The sequence below is a fragment of the Malania oleifera genome, chromosome 10 (assembly GCF_029873635.1).
Source record: "Malania oleifera isolate guangnan ecotype guangnan chromosome 10, ASM2987363v1, whole genome shotgun sequence".
Lineage (NCBI taxonomy): Eukaryota > Viridiplantae > Streptophyta > Magnoliopsida > Santalales > Ximeniaceae > Malania > Malania oleifera.
In genome coordinates, this window is record NC_080426.1 from 21,265,805 (window position 1) to 21,288,094 (window position 22,290).

The window sequence follows — 22,290 nt, forward strand, 5'->3', positions numbered from 1 at the left end:
TAACACTACCTAAATGTATTTCAAAGTATTCATAGTGCAAAGGCATACCTGAAACATGGCATGTTTGGGACTCGCATATGTAAAAGGAATCAGGCAGGAAGGGAATGAGCACCAGATCCAAAGTCCCACCTAAACACCCCGGGTTCCTTTAATCCCAATCACTGACAGGGTTAAAAATAACTAGTGGTAGAAGTCAGTCACTCCAGTTCCAACTTAAAATAAATGACAACACCCAATATAAAGCATATAACAATAGTCAATGCACTAATTTTCTACATTATTATCGGGAAGTGCTATAAACACAGATACCACCAGGTAGTACAGCAGTAGAGCAGATAGTGGAATACTAATTTGCTGCACCAGTCTCCATGTACAGGTAATGGAACTTTCTTATACACCAAAAGAAAAAGAAAAACCCCAGTGCTACCAGAGCATTCTTACATTGCTATCAACATTTGAAACCGCCACAGAATATAAGCAATAATATCAGGATTAGGGCAAGGATTGCCCCTCCTACCATCAGCTTCATCTGGAGGTTCTGCAGCCACATCTTCCGTCGCAGTTGCCTGCCCTGCCTCTGGAAGCTGTCCGCCTAATTCAAAAATGGAAATATCCCAACAAGCACATTAATCACAATGCTCCCTAGAATCGTAACAGGCTCAAGTACCCATTTGTAAGACATGCTAGGTACCTGGAATTGTAGATTCTCTGTTTTATCCACCAGAAGTTCAATCCTCTCCCCACGATCCAGGACCTGCAAACCAAGGCCAAAAAAGGAAAAAGTTAGGAAAGATTAGGGGCACTATTACCAACTGAAAACTTTTTGCTCATTGAGTATTATACAAAGAATAATGGCACGATGCTTTCCAGGGTAAAATACATAGCCAACTGCTCCTCCATGAAAAATAAACTATTTTGCTTCGTACAGACGCCCTAAACTCCAAAATAAGCATTCACAGAATAAAGATGGAGTGGAGAAAAGAAGAAACAGTAAATTAAAAAAGCAATCTCCATCTTCTAAGTTCCAAACTCAGTTGAAAGTGAATCTATGTGACGGGGTACTGTCTACATTTTTCAGGCTGCCCATTTGGCACACCTGTTTTAGGCATAGATTTTGGAAATTGTAATTGTATAAGGCTTTCCTTTGTATTGTTTAATTGACTTGCTTTGATGTTAGGTGATTTCATGTTTTGTTGGAGTTTTTATGCAAATATGTTGGTAGTGTTAGTGCGTATAAGTGCAGGACACCTAAGTGATTGTACATTTAATGTTAAACTCAGATTGCATCTGCAGCTCCTCTCTTCCTCTATCTCCCTCCCTCCCTGCAGATTCTCGCTGTTCTTCTTCCCTCTTCTTCTTCCTCTTCCCGTCTCTTATCTGTTCTTCATTCTGTCTCTCTGTTCTGCTTATACTTCTGTTCTGTCCTGCTGCTGCTGCTCCTTTCTTTCTTTCTTTCTTCTCCTCCTCTCTCTCTCTCTCTCTCAATTCTCACTTGTTTCTCTTATGGTCCAGCATCAAATTAGTATCAGAGCAAACCACGATCACCACTCAAGCCATTCAAAGTCAAGAAATTGCAGGGGAAGTGAAGCACTGTTCACCTGCAATTTTTTGCCACTGATTCAAAATTTTACTTTTAATGGTTAATTTTAGCACACCTCCATCACCATTATAATCTGAACCCCCCCCCCCCCCCCCAAAAAAACCAGCACCTAAAGTTTCATCGCTGTACGACCACCAGAGAGCCCCCATGCGCCAGCTGAAACATTTCCAGCTGACCCCTCTTTAAGTTCTCACACTTCCTCCAATTTCCTTGATACACCACAACCTCAATGGAATCCCCACCCCTCAATCTGCCCCCAGCTGGACCACCATCGCTGGTGGCACACACGCCCCACATGCCAGCAATGTGCACAAGAAACTACCTGAATTTCTCTTGAAAGCTCCAGACCCATGAGATACTGCTTCCAGCTGCAATATTTTGGATTTCGCCTGACTTTGAAGCTGTTTGATTCACATTTCTAATAATAAATTCATCCTGATCTTGGGCTGGCAATGTAAACTGCTGAGTTTTGAAGCCTGCCAGCATTCAGGTTAGGGCCTACCTGTTGTTCCAAGGCTGTTTCCTGAGGGTTACAAGAATTGGGAGTTGAGGATTGAATGATTATGTTGTGAATTTGATAGTCAATGCAATTTGTGTCCGAAATCCTTGTTGAGGTAACCAAATTCTCACATTTCTCTTGATTAATGTTTGCATGATAAGGGAAATTAATTTTTGCATAATTTCAAGTTTCTTTTCCTGTTACCATTTACACAAAATAAGAAAATCTTCCCTCAGTTCATTCATTGCATGATCCTTGTTCATACCCATACCCAGTTCATTCCTTGTTGCCATGTTATGTAGGACCATGTCAACTCATATGTATTATGTTCGATAGTTCATGTGTGCGCATCGTAGTACTCCTAGGATTTGTATCACTTGTAGTGAAGTTTAGTCTCCCTCCGCTTCATCGCACCATATTGCATCACCCATGGGTACCAACAAATATATTGAAACCAATCCCATTGAACTTGCACCAGTTGATATCCAATCTTTGTTTGTTTGTTTAGACACTCAGTAGTCAGCGGACCAAAATTGAGGGCACATTGCAGAATAGTATGCCCAAGTCATGAAGTTGCTAGGTAAAATGTCACCTCTAATGAGTCCTCCTATTCAGTAGGGTAAGCCCAGGGCATTCTTACTACTCCAGGAGTTCCTCCAGCACCTAACAAGATAAGATAGACTCCAAAACAGACCGGTAGACCAATTAGCCCCTCCAAGTCAAGATTTGAGGAAGGTAACTTGAGGAGTTTGATGATGTAGGCATGCTACACATTCCCCTAAGCATAATTGGGAGGACTATGATGATACTTTAAAGAGTCAAGGTAGATGTGCATGCCTGTGATGAGAAATTAGACCCAAGCTCCTCTTTAGAATGGATAGTTGGGACGGAGGATTTCTTTAATTGGTAACATATATGGGGCGATGACAAAGTTCGGTTTGCCAAGATGAAACATGCGTTGACATTTATGTTGGTCATTTCAAATTATATATATATATATATATATATATATATCTGTTTAATAAATATTATATAACAGTCGCCAGTTTTTATTTTATTTAAGTATATAATCCCCGCCAAAGGTGATCTTTCTCAATCATGAACCTCCACAACCATTTCCCCAAAAGGGCTTTATTGAAAATGTAGAGGGACTTCAAACCCAAGCCTCCTAAATGAATGGGTTGCTTCACCATGCCCATTTGAATTCTGCCCTGAAGCTCCCCAAAGAAACCTCCTTTGAATTCCTTCCAGTCTCTTTGGCAACTAACGCCAGAAGGGGAAGGAGAGACATGAAGTAAATGGGGATAATTGTCAAGGTGCTTTTAATGAGAGTGAGTCTGCCACCCAAAACTCCTTTTCCATCCAGCCAGCCTTTTTTTCAAAATTTTCAATCATGGGGTCCTACACTCCTTTATATTTGTATTGGCACCGAGAGGTAGCACAAGGTATTAACAGGGAAAGTTCCCATCTTACAGACCATAAGGCCAGCAAGGAGAGGCCCATCTACAGTTTCTCCAACCGGAATGATTTCACTATTCCAAGGTTAACTTTCAAACCTGAAACCAACTCAAACCCTGCACTCATCTAGCTTTGTTGTGGAGGATTTGGTTGGAACAGAATGCTCACATTTCTGCCAAGAAGGTGTCACTGTCTTTACTTCGGCAAAGGATTTGGTATTTGGCATCTATTTCGGCATTTAGTGCTCATTGGGCTGTTGCTTGAGGATGTCAAGCATGATTGGCAAGTGTTTTTTTTTCTTCTTTTGATAAATATAAAAATTTATTAGAGAGAGAGAGAGAGAGAGAGAGAGAGAGAGAGAGAGAGGGAGAGAGAGAGAGTACAACAAGGAAAAAAAAAACAAGGAGGATAAGATATCCTCCCCAAACAAAATGAAAAGAAGAAACTAAAAAACCAGAAAACAAAGATTACAAATGAGCCCTACTCAAGCAAAAAAACCCAGTCCTGATGTAAATCTGCCAGAGGAAGATACTGAACGAAACCATTACAGGAATGCAAGAAACACCACTCTATCCCAAAGCAAGTTCAGAGGAGTATCCAAGTTCTTATAGATATTGGTATTCCTCTCCATCCAAATATACCAAACGCTTGCTGAATTTGTACACTACCACAAAGCCTTTCATTCTTTCTCCTTTCCAAACCCCTTAAAATATGAAAGCACAAAACACTCCCAAGAAGGAAGGGCGAACCCAATTCTCTTCAAAAATACCAAACAACTTACTCCAAAGGGTTCAAGAGAAATGACAGTGTAAGAAAAAGAGTGAACAAGTTCCTCTACTTCTGGCATGAGGAGTTTTTGTCCTCCGTTGTATTTTCTTTGCTGTTCTTATAAATTTTCTTTTTTTCTATAAAAAAAAATTGTTTTCCCTTCTCCCAGCTCCCTGTTTAGCAATATGAAGCAATATGAATTTTTATACAAGGGCATGTCATATATTAAAGTGTTGCACCTTAAATTTATGACACCAACTCTATCCATGTTGTTGGGGATTGGGTAAGAAGCACATATGTTTGTTTTAGGGGACCAATCATCTTTTCTTTCTTCTTCTTCTTCAACCATTCAAGAAAGCATCAAAACAAAGCTTTCCTTTCCTTTTCCATACAAAAAACCATAAAATGAAGACAAGGCTATCCAAAGAAGATGGGCAAACCTAATGCTCCCCAAAAACACCAAAAATATTATTCCACAAACTCCATAGAAAGGGGCAATGTAACAACAAATGCGAACAAGTTTTCCTGTTTCCACAGAAACATACACAGACATCTGGACAGATGCCTTATTTGGCCTTCTCCTATGAAAAAAATCACTATTTTGTCGACTTCGCTCGTGACTGTAGTATATGTAAAAGCTCCTTAAACTTCCAAATAAAAAGAAATGTAAGTGAAGCCCAAGTGTATTACTCTGTGTGCTTGTGTGTATTCTATTGAAATTTACACATACTACTTAACTTTACATAGTGTTGAGCAGGTAGGGAGGGGCTCACTAACTGCATCCACCACTAGTCCTTGCCCTTTTCAAGCATTATGTCACAATCTCACATTGCACGTGTACTAGGAATATCTTGGGCATATAAGGATGCTCTATGCTTCAACCTTGTCAATTGCCTTTTATGGGGCAAAATCGTGAGGGCCAATGAAACAAAGCAAACAATACGACCTGGACAAGTTAGGCTTCATAAGCCTGATGAAGCTGCAAAGATGCTGTCAATATTTCAGAGAATAGAACAGAAACCTAAATTTGTTGATGTGTTCAAAAACCTTTAGTTCAATTGGAAAGGGTAGGAGCTTTGCAGGGAAAATTGGCCAGATGTTACAGGTCGGAGAAAAGAATGTTGCAGGAGGTTGCAGTTGGAAAGAGAGATTCACAGGGGAAGAATCTCGGTCAAATTTATATTATAATTTTGACAGAGATGCATAGAAGGAGAGGGAGGTTAATGGCTGTAGTCCGGAGGCTAGATGTCGTAAAGAAAGGACCCTACAAAATGGGCCTAATAGGTTAACTAAGCCCAAGGGCTCATAAAGAGAAAGGAGGATTTGGGCTCATAGGCTCTGCCACTCTGGCCCTGATCTAAATTAAATTAAGGGCTTTCTGATGGCAATCCTTCTAAGCTAGCCCTACAGTTGCAGAGACCCAACGCAATTGTTAGAGCTGGAGATGAGGGGATTGGGCTTGGGATGAAGAAATTTTGGGTTGTTAAACCAAAGCCCAGTATGTGAGTCTTATTTTGTGGGAAAAAAAGAGGGTTTAATGGAGCCAAAATCAAAGGACAAAGGAAGCAATGAGGGGAAGGATGGCAGAACTGGTGATTATTGATGTAGGCTGAAGATGACAATCTAAGGGAAATAGGAAGTTTGATACTGAAGCTTTAGAAACAAAAGGGAAGATGTATCAAGGGATAATTGAGTGTCGTCAGAACTCTCTGCTGAAATGCATTGGCGAGATGGGGGTGCATCGGGGAAGCATTTGAAGCAATGACAGCTTCCAAACTCCAGAGCAGGTTAACTTATTAATATGAAAGCTGAGGTAAGAAAGTATCTGGGGAATGAGCATAATGAGTTGAATAAAGGGCAAGGAGATGATGTTGGGGGATGGTGCGTTTAACTCTTCGTGTTCAGCAAGGAGGAGGAAGAGGAATTCAACAGTATTAGTAAGTCTGAGAGAAGACTTTTGCTGGAATGGTTGGCTGAATCTTATGGCTTTAGGGATGAATTAGATCTTCATGAAATTATTAAAGGGGATGAGACCTATAGCTCGGGTACTATGGGTTTGGGGGAATACGACATAATCAACAGGAGAAGAAGAATTGAGACTTCGGGGGAACTCCAAGAATGTACGGGTTGGTGTTTGCCACTTTAAGGAAGTTGCAGGCCTCCAAAATGCTGTAGTTGAGGACAGTACTTCAGTAATTGTCCCATATAATTCTGAATTTGCATATTCTGGGATTTTACTTTCAATAGTCTTGGAAAAATCTCATTTGACATCTATTAAGACAGCTCAAGGGGTTTCTGGGCCCAAGAAAGGCATTCTTCCCAGCAAAAACTACAGAATATATCATTGTGCAAGGGAACTTTGAGGGAAAAAAAAGGGCGGAGGCCAATGGTTGGTTCACCTAAGTCAGTGGTCCCATTAGACCTTCCTTTGGATCCCAATTTGGGAGAAGTTAGGGGCCATATATGGCTTGTGTTCTCTTAGGTGGGTAATTGGGGGTGGATTTTAATGTATTTAGGTTCCCAATAGAAAACAAGAGGCACTCTTATAGTATGCAGGTTTTTATAGGGCTTCATTAGCATGTAGTTTTTTTTTGTTTTGTATTTTTATTTTTACTTTTCTGTTGGGTTGGGGGGGGGGGGGGGCCCAATTGGGTTAAGTCACTTCCTTTTTAGTGATGAGTCAGAGGATAATTTCCCTGTTCTAACTCAAGAAATTCTAGCTAGACCAATCATTACCCAGTTTGGCTGGAGTCTAGAAAGGTGAAGTGGGGGCCTACTCCTTTCAGTGCAAGAATATGTGGATGGATCATCCCAGCTTTCATCATTAAGTTAAGGAGACATCGGGTAGTTGTGATGTTGTAGGTTAGTGGGGTTTTAGGTTTAAGAAGAAGCATAAGGGGATCAAAGAGGTGTTAAGGAGTGGACTTTAGAGGTGCTTGGTGAAGATAGAATGAAAAAAGTTAGTACTTTGAGTAATTAGAGTTTTCTAGATGGGGAAGAGACAGACCTGCATTTGTAAGCTCAGGGTAACTGCTGCTTGGTCATCCTCCTCTTTTCTCTTGTCCCTCTCTAACCCTAACAAGTACTCGTACAAATAAGTGGTGTCTAGAACCACTTTTTAAAGAACTTTTTAAGTGAATTTGAGATGTAATGACGGAGTGATTTTTGGACATTTATAAGTGGTTATTGCTCATATGCAGTGGCATGCTCGTAATTCTAGAACATGCTATGGCAATTTTATGAATTTGAGAAACTTTCTTCTCCTCTCTCTTAAATACTGGTGGTTGCTAGAAATGACAAACTAGTAGATGACACGCACACACAACAGGTAGCTTTACTCACCACAAAATAGAATCAACCAAAAAGACAAACAATAAAGCTCACCACTCTAAAGATGCAGATAATTCACCACTTTAGAGACACAAAGTGTAAAAGATAACATTCACCACCAAAAAAGGAGATATGGAACTGAAGAGAAACAAGGCAGTGCTAAAGTCTTCAATTTTCATTCAAAATCACGCTCTAATCTGCAAATACATGTCCTCAGGTGCTAGTGGGCTAAATCACTTCCTTTTTAGTGAAAAAGTGGGAGGATGATTTCCCTGTTCTAACTCTCAAGAAATCCTAGCTAGACCAACCATTACCAGTTTGGCTGGAGTCTAGAAAGGTGAAGTGAGGGCTTACTCCTTTTCAATGCAAGAATATGCGGATGGATCATCCCAGCTTTCATCATTTAGTTAAGGAGACTTAGGGTAGTTATGATGTTACGTTGGTAGGGTTTTGGGTTTATGAAGAAGCTTAAGGGGATCAAAGAGGTGTTAAATAAATGGACTTTACAGGTGTTTGGTGATGTTAGAATGGAAAAAGTTAGTACTTTGAGTAATTAGAGTTTTCTCAACAGGAAAGAGATTGGCCTGCAGATGTAAGCTCAAGGTGACTGCCAATTGGTCCTTTTTCTCTTTTCTCTTGTTCCTCTCTAACCCTAACAAGTACTCATACAAATAAGTAGTGTTTGGAACCACTTTTTAGAGAAATTTTTAAACGGATTTGAGGTGCAATGAGGGAGGGATTTTTGGACATTTACAAATGGCTATTGTTCATAAGCAGTGGCATGTTCGTAATTCTAGAAAATGATATGGCAAATTTATAAATTTGGGAAACTTTCTTCCCCCCCACACACACAACAGGTAGCTTTGCTTACCACTCAATGGAATCAACCAAAGAGATACAAAAACAAGAGAACTCACCACTCTAAAGATACAGATAATTCACCACTTTAGAGATACAGAGTTTAAAACGTAATGCTCACCACTAGCAAAGGAGATACAGAACTGAAAAGAAACAAAGCAAGGCCAAAGTCTCCACCTTTCATTCTAATTCACACTCTAATCTACTAATACATGTCCTCAGATGCTTTTTTAGGCTTGGAACAACCCTTCAAGATTAGGAAAATGCTACTCCATGTTTTTCAGGTAAATATAATTGACTATGACAAAATAAAGACTCGAAAGAAGAGCTCAACACATTTTCTTACATAAGGAATACAAATGCACACATAAAAAAGCTTATACTGCCAGACTGCAAACTATTCAAACAACCACAACTTCTAGTAGACAACTCCAATTAATGTGTAATTAATCTATTGAAAATAACACTTCTTCAACTTTAGTTCCATAGCTGAATGCATACTTTTAAGATCTAGAATGTTTACAAGAATGGGCTCAAGAATGGGCTAAAACCTGCTGGTCCACAACTTCAAAAGCTGAATTTGTTTGCATCAATGAGTCACCTTCCAGCAGCTCAAATTCAAATGAACTTGTTGAGCACACTCCTGTGTCATGTCCTCTCTCTCAGGCCTCTGCATGCTAACCTCCAAAACCCTATATGATTTGGTGGTTTTCCCTCCTTGTGCCGTTGCAACTGCCGAACGCCTTTCAAATTTCACTCCCCTCTCCCTCCCCCCCCCCCCCCTTCTTTCTCTTGGGCCTTTGCACAAAGAAGGAAAAAACTCACAGGAGCTCCACCAGTCCACACTCCTCCTCCTCCTGCCCTTGCCTCCGCTGCCAGACGCAACCAAAAATCATCAAACATAGCCCATCCAGCCATCCCCTTATGGCTGTTAATCCCAATTCCCTTTGCAGATTTGATCATCTCCCTGTATTTTTAAGGTCTGACTTTTATCTTTTTTTGTCCAAATGAGTCTTTGTTCTTCACCCCCTCTCCTGAATGAAAATGCAATTTATTTTTAGAAAATATTGAAGAATTACAAATATATATATATATATATATAAAATAATATGATAAAAATAAATTAATAGTAGCATATTGCTAATTAGAAAATAATAATCATATATTAGTTTATTTAATAAAAAATATTAAACATTTTATATAAAATATTAATTAAAAATATTTATTTATTTAATAATATTATCATTAACATAACTTAATAATCATATATTATGTTGTTATGCATTATAATATATTTATCATATATTGAAATATAATAATATTATTCATATTATAACAATATAGGTTCATACAACACTTATAATAAAAGAGGGTACCCAAACAATTGACACTTACAATCAGCACTTATTGTAGACCATGGTTTTAAATAACAGCCGCGACCGACCGTTATGTAACAGAGCTACATAACGGTTTTTTGAGCTACCGATACCTTTACACACTGCGAAATCAGTGGGAAAAAAAAAATCATGGCTGTACCGGCCGTTACAAACCGTGACCATTACGTAAAGGCCGCTCCGGCCATTACGTAACCGCTACAGGACTATTACGCCAAAAATTTTATTTTATATTTTACTTTTTCTTCTCACTTTTCCCCTTTCTTTCATAAATCATTCTCAATATACCATGTGGCGAGGGGGGAAAAGATTATTATGAGGATGACTAAAAAAAAAAAAAAGGGCAACCCGGTGCACAAAGCTCCTACGTATGTGAGGTCCAAGGAACGCGAGGAAAAATATTTTTCAACTTCAACCTTCTTCTTTTCAAGTTATTTTATATTTGCATTATTTGTATGTCTTATGTGTCTAATAGATTAATGTAGTGTATAATGTATTTTGTTTTATTAATTAATTTAGCACACACAAGAATTTATCACAGATAAGAACAATGAGAAATATAAATATGCGCACACGTAATTTTTCTATCAATGGTGGTTTAAAACAAATGTAAACTTGTTTCCCTTGCCAAATAACTTAGTCAGTCGAACTAAAGGATCCAAAATATACTAAAACTCTTTCTAAGAAGGGTTAAAATCTTAAAACATGCAAGTACGCTTATATGCACAAGGTTGTGTGTGCTTAAAAAAAATTCACAGTCGTTACACCCGCTTCCTGTTATATAACATCCACTACTTCCGCTTCCCATTATAGCCGTTACCGTTACATTACGCTACCCCGCTACTGCGAATAAAAACCATGCTAGACAAAAAATTGTTCATTCTATGGAAGTCTTCGGAAACCCCAATAATGTCCAGCTAGAGAAAATCCCAGTACCTTTAGAAGAAATCCATATTAAAGCCATTTGGACCAAGCGCTTTATCCATGGTATTTATCGTTATAGGCCGCATTAGCAGTGAGCAGAAAATTCACGTGGGTAACGGCCATTACAGAACCGTAATGGCCCGTAACGGTCGTTACAGTAACGTTACGACCGACAACCCCTTACACTACTGCGTGCATACCTTCCTTATCTCCTAGAATCTGCTCCATTTTGTGCGTTTCTCCATCGTCTAGCTTAGATATCCTCATTTGAAGCCTCCAAAGAACCGAAAAGCAGCTTTGAAGCCTTCGATTTGTTGTGCTCCACAAGCTGAGTTCCTTCTTTCACTTGAATCACTCTTCATCTCCTTCGTACAGCTTCGATCTACTGATGTGAAGCTTCGAAATCCCAAAAATCAGCTTTGATTTTTGCCTTTGAAGGTGTTCGATTTTTCCCTCTTCGTCATTCGTCTCCTTCGTCCAACGTGAGAACCCAGAAATCAGCTTCGAATCTTTGAAGCCATCGATTCCTCCATTCGAAGCCTCCATTCAAAGCCTTAGATTCCTTTAGATTTTGGAGGCTTGCAGATTGCAGCTGCAGTAGCTCTCTCGCAGGCTTCCGTCAGGGCTCCGAAGTCGAGAGTGGGTAACAAGTAACAAGTAACAAGTAACTAGGTAAGGTATGTTTGTTTCTTCACTCTTCACTTCTTCTAGACTTCTACCTACTTGCAATTGTAAATTACTAATTTATTATAAATTAATAATTTAGTTTGTTTTATAATTTTAATTTATACTTTATATTTATTATTTAATTATTATGTAAATTTGTTAATGATTGTATAAGCAGAATTTATTAATTAAAATAAAAAATTAACATAAATTATTAAAATATAAAATTTATAGAGTTACTTAGACTAGAGTTAGAACTTAAAAACTTAAGAGTACAGATTAAGTAAAAAATTATTAACTAATATTCTACATATTTATTTTTTTAATACCTTGACAATTAATAATTTAATATTAGATCTACAAGTTATAATAAATTCTAATTTCTACACAATTAGTCAAGTCTCAACTCTTAACTAACTCAAGTTCAAGTACACTACCATTTAAATAATTAAATTGTAAGATTTACAACTCCATATTTATTTTGTTAAATTGTGAATTGTAATATAAATTATTGTATTATATATGTATAAATCAATTAAAATTTTAAATAGTTAGTAACTTAAAGTTTAAATTTAAACCATCATTTATGTAATATTGTTATGTAATTAACTAATTAATTAATTATGTGCCATTTTATTCTTTAATTAATTGATTCTTCATTTTAATTACATTTCTACATCTTTTTACCCATTAAAGTAATGCAAATTATAAAAAAAAAATATGCCTTTTTTTGTAAACAGCACACTAAAATTAATAAAAAAATCATAATGTCTATAAAAAAGCATCTGTAGGTTGAATGAAAGCCTTCAAAATTCATTAAAATTCATGTATTAAGGGATTTCACGCTTATTTTTCAATTTTGGCATGTTGTGCATGCGTGAAAAAAATTCATGACCATTACCCCCGCTTCCCGTTACGTAACACCCGCGTCTCCCGCATCCCGCAACACCCGCAACCGTTACATGACGTTACCCGCGACCCAATTTCGAACCATGTCGTAGATACAACCAATCAGCACTTATGACTTTCATCATTTTTTCAATTCAGCACCTATTAAATTCAACTTTTTTTAGAAGTACTTATCCATAAGTGGTTCCAAACATTCACTAAGTATTGTATTTTCTTCATTACAACTTCAAACTTGTTCCAGATTTGAAACAAAACCTAAACCCAAGACCACTACCATTTGCCTAAGCCAATTGAAGTAAAGAGGCACAATACATTCTACTTGGCTCACATTGAGGTGTTAGATATGCTCCAATAACTTGGTTCGCTGGTGTTGGGGAAGCCTGGCACAGGACTGACTCCTAAGCTAGATAAGCAGTTCCAATCATGTTAGATTAATTTCTTACTAGGGTCGAGCCACCATTGCACACTTTTGGGGACACCAGGGCCAAAAATAATCTAATCTCTTATCATGATGTTCACTAGTTAGGTTTTTCCCCCTTAAGGACCTGCAAGATGCACATAGTGTTTCTTCATATGTGGATGTGGAATTGGTGCCTAGTGGGGTTACTATCTAGTTGCACTGTCTATCCATGCCAATTATTTCATCATAGATCTAATGGCAAGGAAAATGCCATGAGTGTCAAGGTTGGTGCATTTTTCTACGAGCTACATTCCCAATCTTTATTAAAAATACTGATGCTGAGGTCCACTTTAGTTTTAGGTCGCGTTGTTTCCATTCTTGGAGTCCTGCTGCTAATCTACATTCCAGATGCCCTGCAGGTAAATAATGCCTTTGTTGATGCTAGTTGCCCTTTTTTCTGGCATCTCATAAACACCTTGACTCATCTTTGTGCCACAGGGTAGCAACTGAAAAGGAGTCTTTCAAAACTGTGGACTTACTAGATGATGAGAGGCACAACCAGGCAGCCCATGATCTCCTGGACGAGCTGGATCTTGCACTAGTGAACTCTAGGGGTGAGAATTAGGTTGAAGAAAGGGGAGTCCAAGGATAGAAAAAGCACTAAGGAATTGAGGAAGGAGTTGGATAGACCGACATCGTCAGTTAAATATGGTAAGGGAAGCAAGTCCTTGATGGTCCTTCGTAGTAATGAAGCTTCTTTCCTGGAATGTTAAGAGGGCTAAGGGACAGGGTTCGGAGGAGAGTGGTCAAGGAATTCGCAAATAAGGTCAACCAAGAAATTTAATTTCCCCAGGAACTAAATTGAGGGAAGTAGATTTTTTCCTCCTTAGAAGCTTATGGGACTCTAGAAACAAAGATTAGTTGGCTCTACCTTCATCTAGGGCACCAAGCTTGGGGTACAAAGGTGGCCTCCATCATGGATTGCTTTGAGAGCTCTTTCTCTTTATCAATTTTTTTAGAGATCAGAGCCTTTGGAGAATGGTGGTTGACGTCAATTTTTATGGTCCGAACTCACCCACCTTGCGAAAGAACCTTTTCTTCCGAGTAAGTAGGTGTTTTGGCCTTTGCAATGTGCATTGGCTGGTGTGGTTTTTTTTTTGGGGGTGGGGGGGGGAGGGGGAGGGGAGGGTGGTGTTTCAATATTATTTGCAGCTGTAAAATTGAGGGTCTCTACAAGTATGAGGAGGTTTGATTTTCTCATTTGGAACAAGGGGCTCAGGGATATTCCTTTAAACAATGGAAGCTTCACCTAGTTGGTGTCTGGAGATGGACAGGCTTCCTCCCAGATCTATTTACTGAGACATGGGAAGGCACTTCTCCACATCTAGTATAAAATCCTTGTTAGACCTACTTCTAACATTGCCCTATGCTCCTTAAGTCCAACCCCTGTAGTAGGGTTCCAACCCTTTTTGTTTCGAGAAAATATGGTGGACGTATCCCATCTTAAGAGAGAGTGAAAGATTGATAGGGTGAACGCCAAGCCCAATGGTGGGAAGGTTTTAAATTGATGAAAAAGCATAAATATGTGAAGGTGAAGTTGAAGCGATGGAATAAAGAAATCTTTGGGAATACTAAAGAGAGAAAAAACAACCTCTCAGAAATTTCAAGGCTAGATAGACTACAAGAGTGCGGTAACATAGATGAGAGGGCTAGGGCTAGCTGGGTAGGAGGTCCATTCTTTGTAATGAATTGGAGGCTCTCAAAGGAAGGATATGAGTTGGTGATAGAAAGCAATAGTGAAGTTGGATCAAAGAGTGGAACTGCAACTCCAGATTCTTCCATAGGGTAGCGTGTGTGATGAGGAAAGGCTATATCAAGGAGTTGAAGTTAGGTTCAGGACGTTCAATAAGGGGGCAACCTTAGATTAGGGCTGAGATTACTAATTTCTACAAACAAGAGTCCCTAAATAGTTTAATGGAAGAGGGTCTCAATTGGAGCCCCACTAAAGCGAGTTTAGCTCAACAACTTAAGAGACCTTTCAAGGTTAAGGAAATTTTATAAATAAATAAAAGAGTTTTTTATCTAAGCAAGGATAAGGCACCTAGCTCTGATGGTTTCAAGATGGATTTTTTTCATGAGAATTAGGAGGTTATATTGAGGTTTTTTGGGGAGTTTCATCAAATTAGGGTGGTGGGTAACAATGCAAATTCTACCTTTCTTACCCAAATTCTAAAAAGGTGAGATCTTTTGAGTGAGGGACTTCAAATCTCTAAGTCCCATCACTAGTTTATACAAAATTCTCTCCAAGGTCTTAGCTATAGGCTTCAAGTGACTTTGAGGGATACCATTACTATGGCATAGTTTGCATTTATTCGAGATAGACAAATTTTAGACGACGTGCTTGTGGCTAATGAGGTGGTTGAGGATTCGAGGTGGAGGGGAAGGAGAGGTGATGCAAGATAGCAACAAGAATTGCAGCAAAGAAAGAAACAAGCAGAGATATAGGAGAGAAACGAAGGAAAAGAAGAAGAAAGTAAACAAAGGGAAGGAGGAGATGCACTTAGGGGGTAAAAGACCAACGTTAATTATCAATTCAAATTCAACAATAACCATCTCCTACATGGCTTTCAAACACTACTTACAATAAAGCCTATAACACAAGAAATTGCACATATACTCTCAAAACTACATGAAATTACAAACACATCCTTAAAATATACAAATATTACAAACAAGCCCCAAACCACACAATCCTACTACAAGCAAACTAAAAACACATAAGAAACTACAAATTAACTAAGCACATTTGGGATTAGGACCCAATAAGACCCTGTTCCAAAAAAATAAGACTATAAATTGGGTCAAAATGATCCATCCAAACACCCGCTTGGCCGCTTCTCATCCTACATCAAGCGGGGCTTTTACTTAAATTGGATTTCAAGAAGCTTATAATAGGTAAATTGAGCTTCTTGGATAAGGTATACTGTGATGATGGGCGGGAAAGGTTTTGGGATGGTGTGTAGGAAATGAATCAAAGGGTGCTTGGGTTTGACCAATTTGTCAGTTATGGTCAATGGCAACCTAGAGAATGGTTCAAAGTGCTTGAAGGCTCAAGTAGGGGACCAATAGTCTCTTTTCTTGTTCACTTTGGTGGTGGATACCTTAAGGAGGTTGCTTATGCACGGTCAAGGCTTGGGCTGATCAGGAGCCTTCACATCCGGACGGAGAAGTGGAGGTATCTCATCTTTAGTTTGTTGCTAATGATCCCATGTTGATTCCCGAGAATATCTTGCTTTAAATCTTCAAGAAAATATTTGGTTTTGAGATCAACAAGTCCAAGAGTGGGGTGGCTAGTATCAATTTGCGCGTTAAGGGCTTAGAGAGTTTAAAATCATTGGTGGGTTGTGTTTCCCTTGACTGGACACTTATTTTAGTCTCCCCTTTGGAGGCAATCCAAACTCCACAACCTTTTGGGACCCTGTAATTAAGAAGGTAGGCAGGAGATTGGAAGGTTGGAAGCAAGCATATTTGTCTCTTAGGAGTCATGTCACACTCATTAGTGCGTCATTTTTTAACATGCCTATTTATTCCCTTTCTCTTTTTATAGTACTTCCAAAAGTTGCCAGGGCTGTAGAGAGGATGATGCTTAACTTTCTTTGGACGGGTTATGGGGGAAGCAAGAGAGAGCATTTAAATGAGCTGATAGGTTGTAAGTAGATGCCAACCCTAAAGGGAGACTGGGGCTTGGCAATGTGGTATCCAAAAACATATCCGTAGTCATTAAATGGTTGTGGGGGTTTTCGCTAGAAGTAAACTCTCTATAGTACAAGGATGTTAGAAGTAAATATGGGCTCCATCGAAATGGATGGGAAACAAGATGAAGCAATGAAATTTCTCATCCATGCCCCAAGAAGTTCGTGTTCCCGGTGACGAATCAATTTTTTTCCTCTCACCCACTTCAAAGCGGGAAGGGAAATAGGGTTTGCTTCTATGGAGCTGAAGGGGCCTTGTTTTTATAAGTTTTTTTCTTTCCACAATGCACCTATCAGCTCATTCATCTATTCTGAGGGGTGTTCTCTTTCGCAGGATTTCTATTTTTTTAGGAATCTAAATGAAAAAAGAGGTATACAAACTTACCGTCTGGCCTTCTGCATTGGACCGATTTGTTCCTTCCAATTGGGAGGATGAGAGAGTTTGGAAGGGTGTTTCTTTGGAATTGTTCTCTTAAAAATCTTTTTTTCTCCCATCTCCCAATGGTTTTCCTTGGGGCAACATCATTTAAAAATGCTAACGTTCTTTGGGGAAAAAAAAATTATAGTAAAGGTTACTTAGAAAATTTAGACATTTATCCAAATTGTCGCTCTAAATAAGATTTATAAACATGATACTTTACAAATAAGAAGGCTTTATATGTTTCTTATTCTTATTATGTGCTTGATGTGCCACAAATCCAATGAAAGGAATGCCCACCCTTTCTGCACTATAAGGTTAGGCGACAGCAAATATTTGAAATGCTCTTTTCCTTACATCGATGCAAAGCTTGGGTGGCAGCTTGAAAGTGGGAGACCTCTTGCTCGTGCAGCATTAGGGTTTTGGCTCAAGTAGGTAGAGCTGCATATTATGGAGTGCAGGAGTATTTGCATCGCTATCTTATGGACTCCTCGAATCAAGAGAAACGTGAGAATCTTTAAGGGCTGCACAACTTGCCCTAGTTTCTTATGGGATAGAGTCGTGTTCTTGGTTTCAGTTTGGGCCCATCCTTTTGGTTTTTTTGGGGGGTTTGTGGCTGCCCGGTCTTCAAAGGGATTGGAAGGAAAAATAGCATAATCTTTCTCGTTGTACGTCATTGTACCTAGAGAGCATCTTGTCCTCATCCTTTATACATTATTTTGATTCTTAATACAATTTTTATCTTATCCAAAAAAAAAAAAGGATTCAGGAATGAGCATTTCCATGGTGAAAAAGAGATGGATCCTGGAGGTAGGAGTAGCCCAACATGGAGATGGGGTCCAATCCGGAAGTTATGTTTGCCATTCAAGAAATTCAGGAGCCTTTATTTGGATCTATTTTTATGCATTTTTGTGGGGTCTTTGGTTGGAACACAATGAACAGATTTTTTCTCGACAGAAGTTGAAATCATATTGGGTGTGGGAAAAGATTCAGTTCTTGACTTCTTTATGGTGCATCGGGTTTGGAATTTTCAGAGAAGCTAGCTTTCAGGATTTAAATAGGGATTGGTGAAGAATTGGTTGGATTAATTTCTGTTTGTTGTTGTTTTAGTTTTTTTCTGGTTTGCTCAAGATTTTCTTGGAAGATTTCTTATTCTCCCCCCACCCTGTAAATTCTCTTCCTATTAATGAATTTCTTTTGCTATCAAAAAAGAAATTCAATTATTTATTTCAGGGAAGTTGATTCCTTTTTTGGAAAGTAAGTTTTGAACACTACCTATATATGGTTGTAATCACGCTGAAAGTTGGTTTTGAGAATTTGGATAAATTGAGTATTCAATTTTTAGGGTTCTTACCTGAGTTCCTTTGGTGCATTCTGCACCAATCAAGGCCTTAGGCTTAAATAGACTAAGCTTTCATGCATGTGAGAGACAGAGAGAAAAAGAGAAAATTTTGTGCCCTTAGCCTAATGCCTTTTAGCACAAGAAGAATTGAAGTCCTTTACCAGGCACTCCTTTACTTCTCACATACAACTTTAAGACCATTAATAAGTTCATACACATGCCTCGCAGGTCTGGCTAACAGCAACATGCAGCCCCTCAAATCCAACTTCCTAGTTCCTAGTCATGCCTTTCGATCGTAACAGTCATAGGATATCCACACAAATGTGCCCACCATCTTCCAAAAACCACTACCAAACACCATTTATGCTAGCATTTCCCTCATTTCTACAGTGTTGTCCTCGACCATTTATTTTTGGTACAAGCATCACATCTTCTAACCACGGACTGCAGGTAAAGAGGATAGTGTGGTGACCCAATGACATGCATCATCTTAGCTCCTTAGAACCACAGATGCCATTGGTTGCCAATACAATGCTTACAAGGGTCCTTGGTCATAACAGCTGAATTTCCAAAGAGGTTACTGAAGGCTATGGCACATGTGTTTGGAAATTCATCCAGGGAGGGTGGGAGAATTTCTTCTCGCACATCCACTTTAGCGTGGGTAATAGGGAGGATATATTTTTGGCATGACATTTGGGGTGGCGATTCCCAGCTCAGCTCTACTTTCCCTTCAATTTACAGTCTTGACTGCAATAAAAATGCCCTTAGTTGTCACCATACGGAAAACACTAATAATGGGAGCTATTGGATCATACCCCTGATCAGTAATGTTTACGACTTGAAGATCGACACTCTTATTTAATATTTATAGCAGCCTTCATCATGTTCAAAGTGGGCCTCTTCCAATGAGCCCATTTGGACCCTAAGCAAAGCGGGTATTTTTTCGGTCCAGACTTATTATTATCTTTGCAGGCCAGTGCAGTGTGTGACCAATTTTCCTTGGAAGCTTGTTTGGAAAACACCAGCCCCTATGAAAGTAGCTTTATTTACCTGGGAGGCTGCTTTGGGGAAAATCCCCACCTTAGACAATCCCCAAAAGAAAGGTTTGAATACAGTGAATAGGTCTCATTTGCGCCTCAAAGAAGCAGAATCGGTCAACCACATCCTTCTCCACTACTCTTGGATGAGGAATCTCTGGATCCTAGCCATTTCCATGGTCAAGCAGAAATGAGTCATGGCAGCTTCAATTAAGGATGAGATTAGGGCTTGGAAAGGGATCCGCTCCAACAAGTGCAAAAGGCTATTTCCCTAATCCCCCTAGCTATTTCTGGGATGTTTGGAAAGAAAGAAATAGGAGGGCTTTCAAAGGGAAGGTTTCTTCATTGTAGACCATCATGGATGGCTGGATGGCTAGGATCTCTAGTTGGCAGAGTCAATTGTCTGCGAGAGACTTCTCTGTTATTCTTGATTTCCTTGATGAACTCTCTTGATTGGGGTTTTTCTTTTGTTCTTTTGCTGATTGTCTCTGTACTGTTCGGCATCTCCTTGATGCCCTGTTTTCTCTAGAACTAAGCTTGCTTTCCCATTGCATAACAATATCTGAACACACTGTGACCAGCTCTTCAATGACCATAAAGGAACAGTATTTATGTCAATAGTAATGCAGGTGCAGTACCATCAGAGATCAACAAGGGAGTAGCAGCTCTGCAGCTGCACTGGTGATGACATTGTTCTAGATTTCTAGTGATAAGAGGTGGTTAGATTATGAGTTTAAAGCAATTTTTTTTGCCCTATTTATTTGTTTTAAGAAAATTTCTTTACCATCAAACTCAAACTCCATCATCAAACCAAATTTCGGCTTTTATCCCAAATCCAACTTTCCCCCCTGCTCTCCTAGCTTTTCTGCGTCCAACAACTGGTGGAAGGGGGAAAAATGTGGCATGCTAACCAAATACTGCGTAAATTATACACAAAGAATCAGCTTGCACTTTTTCTGCGTTTATAAGTTTTGAAAACTCAATATTGCATATGATACATTATAAATTTATCAAGATATAAAATGACATGAGTTATGTTTCTTTCCTTTTTCATACCAATCACAAGGTACACTGTTTACAACACAAAGATGACAGATCACTCTTAAGAACAAAATTGTTTACCTTCTCAATATTGTCCATCATTATCCCTTTGACTTCTGTTATTTGAGTCTTTAATTTGGACAGCTTGCTAATTTCTTCTGGATGGTTGATGCAATATTGCATGTGCTCCTTAAGCCTTGGCCTGTCAAATGCAACACACCGGAACAGGCTCAAAGTTAAACATGATTATGATGGAAGAAAGGGACAGCACAAGCTCAAAAGTACTTAAAAAGGATATACAAACCCAAAATCCCTGTCCAGATTGTATGAAATACTAAATCGATCTTCAAATAAATCATCGTCGTCGTCATCATCAGCAAGTGGATGTGCTTCCTCATTCCTAATACTCCCAGCATAACGCTGTTTGAAATCATCTTTCACACGCTCCAGAAACACAAAAGGCACACTTCTCCCGACTGATTCATCTGCAACAACAAGGAAGACTACACGGGGCGGAAATTCATTCAACAGACTTGCTTTAATATGAAACTAAAACAATGGATGGAGCAAGGGAGAAGATACAGTACCAAATCCATTATCAATTAAAAAGTTGAATGTATGCCCGTCACAGGAGTAAGTATACTTGCTACTGTTTGAAGGCAGCTTCTGCAAGCACTGGACAGCAATAGTAGTAAAGTTCCCTGAATATGGTGTATGCTCTGCCAGAACAACAGTTCCTTTTGCAACAAAGCTATATATTAAGCCTCTCTGATTCATTTCTGACCTATTTCTTCAGAAATGTCAAAAACCACCACAACTGTCCACCAATTCTTTAAGGGCAGAGACAACCTACCAAAACTAAAAACCCATGAATTTCGATACTTTTCAATTTGATTAAGCGACAATGCAACGACCGACTAAAAATCCCATGTATTGCCAAAGGGTAGACCAAAAACCTAAATTAGATTACTCAATGCAAAAGATAAGAAGGCCATCAACTTCAGAAGGATAAGAAACAAAACAAGCCGGCGAAAAATACATAACAGAACCGATATTAATTAACAGCAAACTAAAACCCAAGGACCGTGCTTTCAGCAAACGATACAATTCATCTCACAAAACAAAACGACACAAAAAATAAATAAATAAATAAATAACCGACTGGTTCATTGATATATTAGTTCTATTAATTGAAACGAGGAAAAGGGAATCAAAATGGAGCCAAAACAATTAATTCCTCGAAAATCACTCAAATTAATACACAGCAAACGATAGATTTGAAAATTTCAATGTGCAAAACCCTTGAACTCGATCAAGTGAACAACGGATCGTCTCTAGGCAATCAAAATTTTTGAGAAACGAATTGAAAAAATGATCGATCATTGAGCCAGAGAGAGAGAACCTGAGGTAGAGATTGTGGGTTTGCTTGGCAGCGGAGACGTGAAGAAGACGAGAAGTTGAAAAAGTGGGTTATGGCAGAGGTTTCAACTTCCGATTTCAGCAAGAGAGCCAATATTATTTACTGGCCAAGTCTATTTTTTAAAAATAATAATATTATTAATAATATAACTAGTCATGGCACGCGCTGTGTGCATGCGCTTTTCATTTTATAAAATTTATAAAAAATTTATAAAAATATAATAAAAATTAAATAATATAATAATATTTGGGATAGTTATTTCATAGTTATAGAAATATTTTAAAATAATTATAAATAGTTATAAAAATTAATTTGACATAATTATAAAATTATTTTAAGATAATTGTAAATAATTAAAGGAGTATTTTAAAATAATTATTAATAATTATAGGAATAAATTTAATATTTTAAAAAAATAATTCCAAAGAAAATATTTACCTTATAGCATTAGAAATTGGAAAAGATATAATAAAA

General features: G+C 38.5%; 1 protein-coding gene across 2 annotated transcripts; it reads right to left on the bottom strand.

The window, feature by feature from the left end:
- Nucleotides 1–238: 238 nt before the first annotated feature.
- On the bottom strand, nt 239–21,976 carry LOC131165383 (vesicle-associated membrane protein 727). 2 transcript variants are annotated; one of them, XM_058123121.1, is made up of 6 exons: nt 21,799–21,976; nt 20,984–21,245; nt 20,701–20,899; nt 20,478–20,598; nt 692–754; nt 239–592 (listed from the first exon to the last, which is right to left on the bottom strand). In XM_058123121.1, exons 2-6 carry the CDS (start codon nt 21,171–21,173, stop codon nt 449–451), a joined length of 717 nt encoding a protein of 238 aa, XP_057979104.1. In that variant the 5' UTR covers nt 21,174–21,245; nt 21,799–21,976; the 3' UTR covers nt 239–448. The 2 variants fall into 2 exon arrangements, with proteins under 2 accessions (XP_057979104.1, XP_057979105.1); XM_058123122.1 differs by having other exon boundaries at nt 20,984–21,254; nt 21,799–21,930.
- Between the last annotated feature and the right edge of the window lie 314 nt (nt 21,977–22,290).

Excerpts from the sequence above, each read along its gene's own strand:
- LOC131165383 (XM_058123121.1), bottom strand. The coding sequence starts at position 21,173 with ATGAATCAGAGAGGCTTAATATATAGCTTTGTTGCAAAAGGAACTGTT. Across the intron at positions 20,900-20,983 it reads TTTAATTGATAATGGATTTG|TCTTCCTTGTTGTTGCAGAT; the intron begins GTACTGTATCTT and ends CGCCCCGTGTAG. Across the intron at positions 755-20,477 it reads TGATGGACAATATTGAGAAG|GTCCTGGATCGTGGGGAGAG; the intron begins GTAAACAATTTT and ends CTTGGTTTGCAG.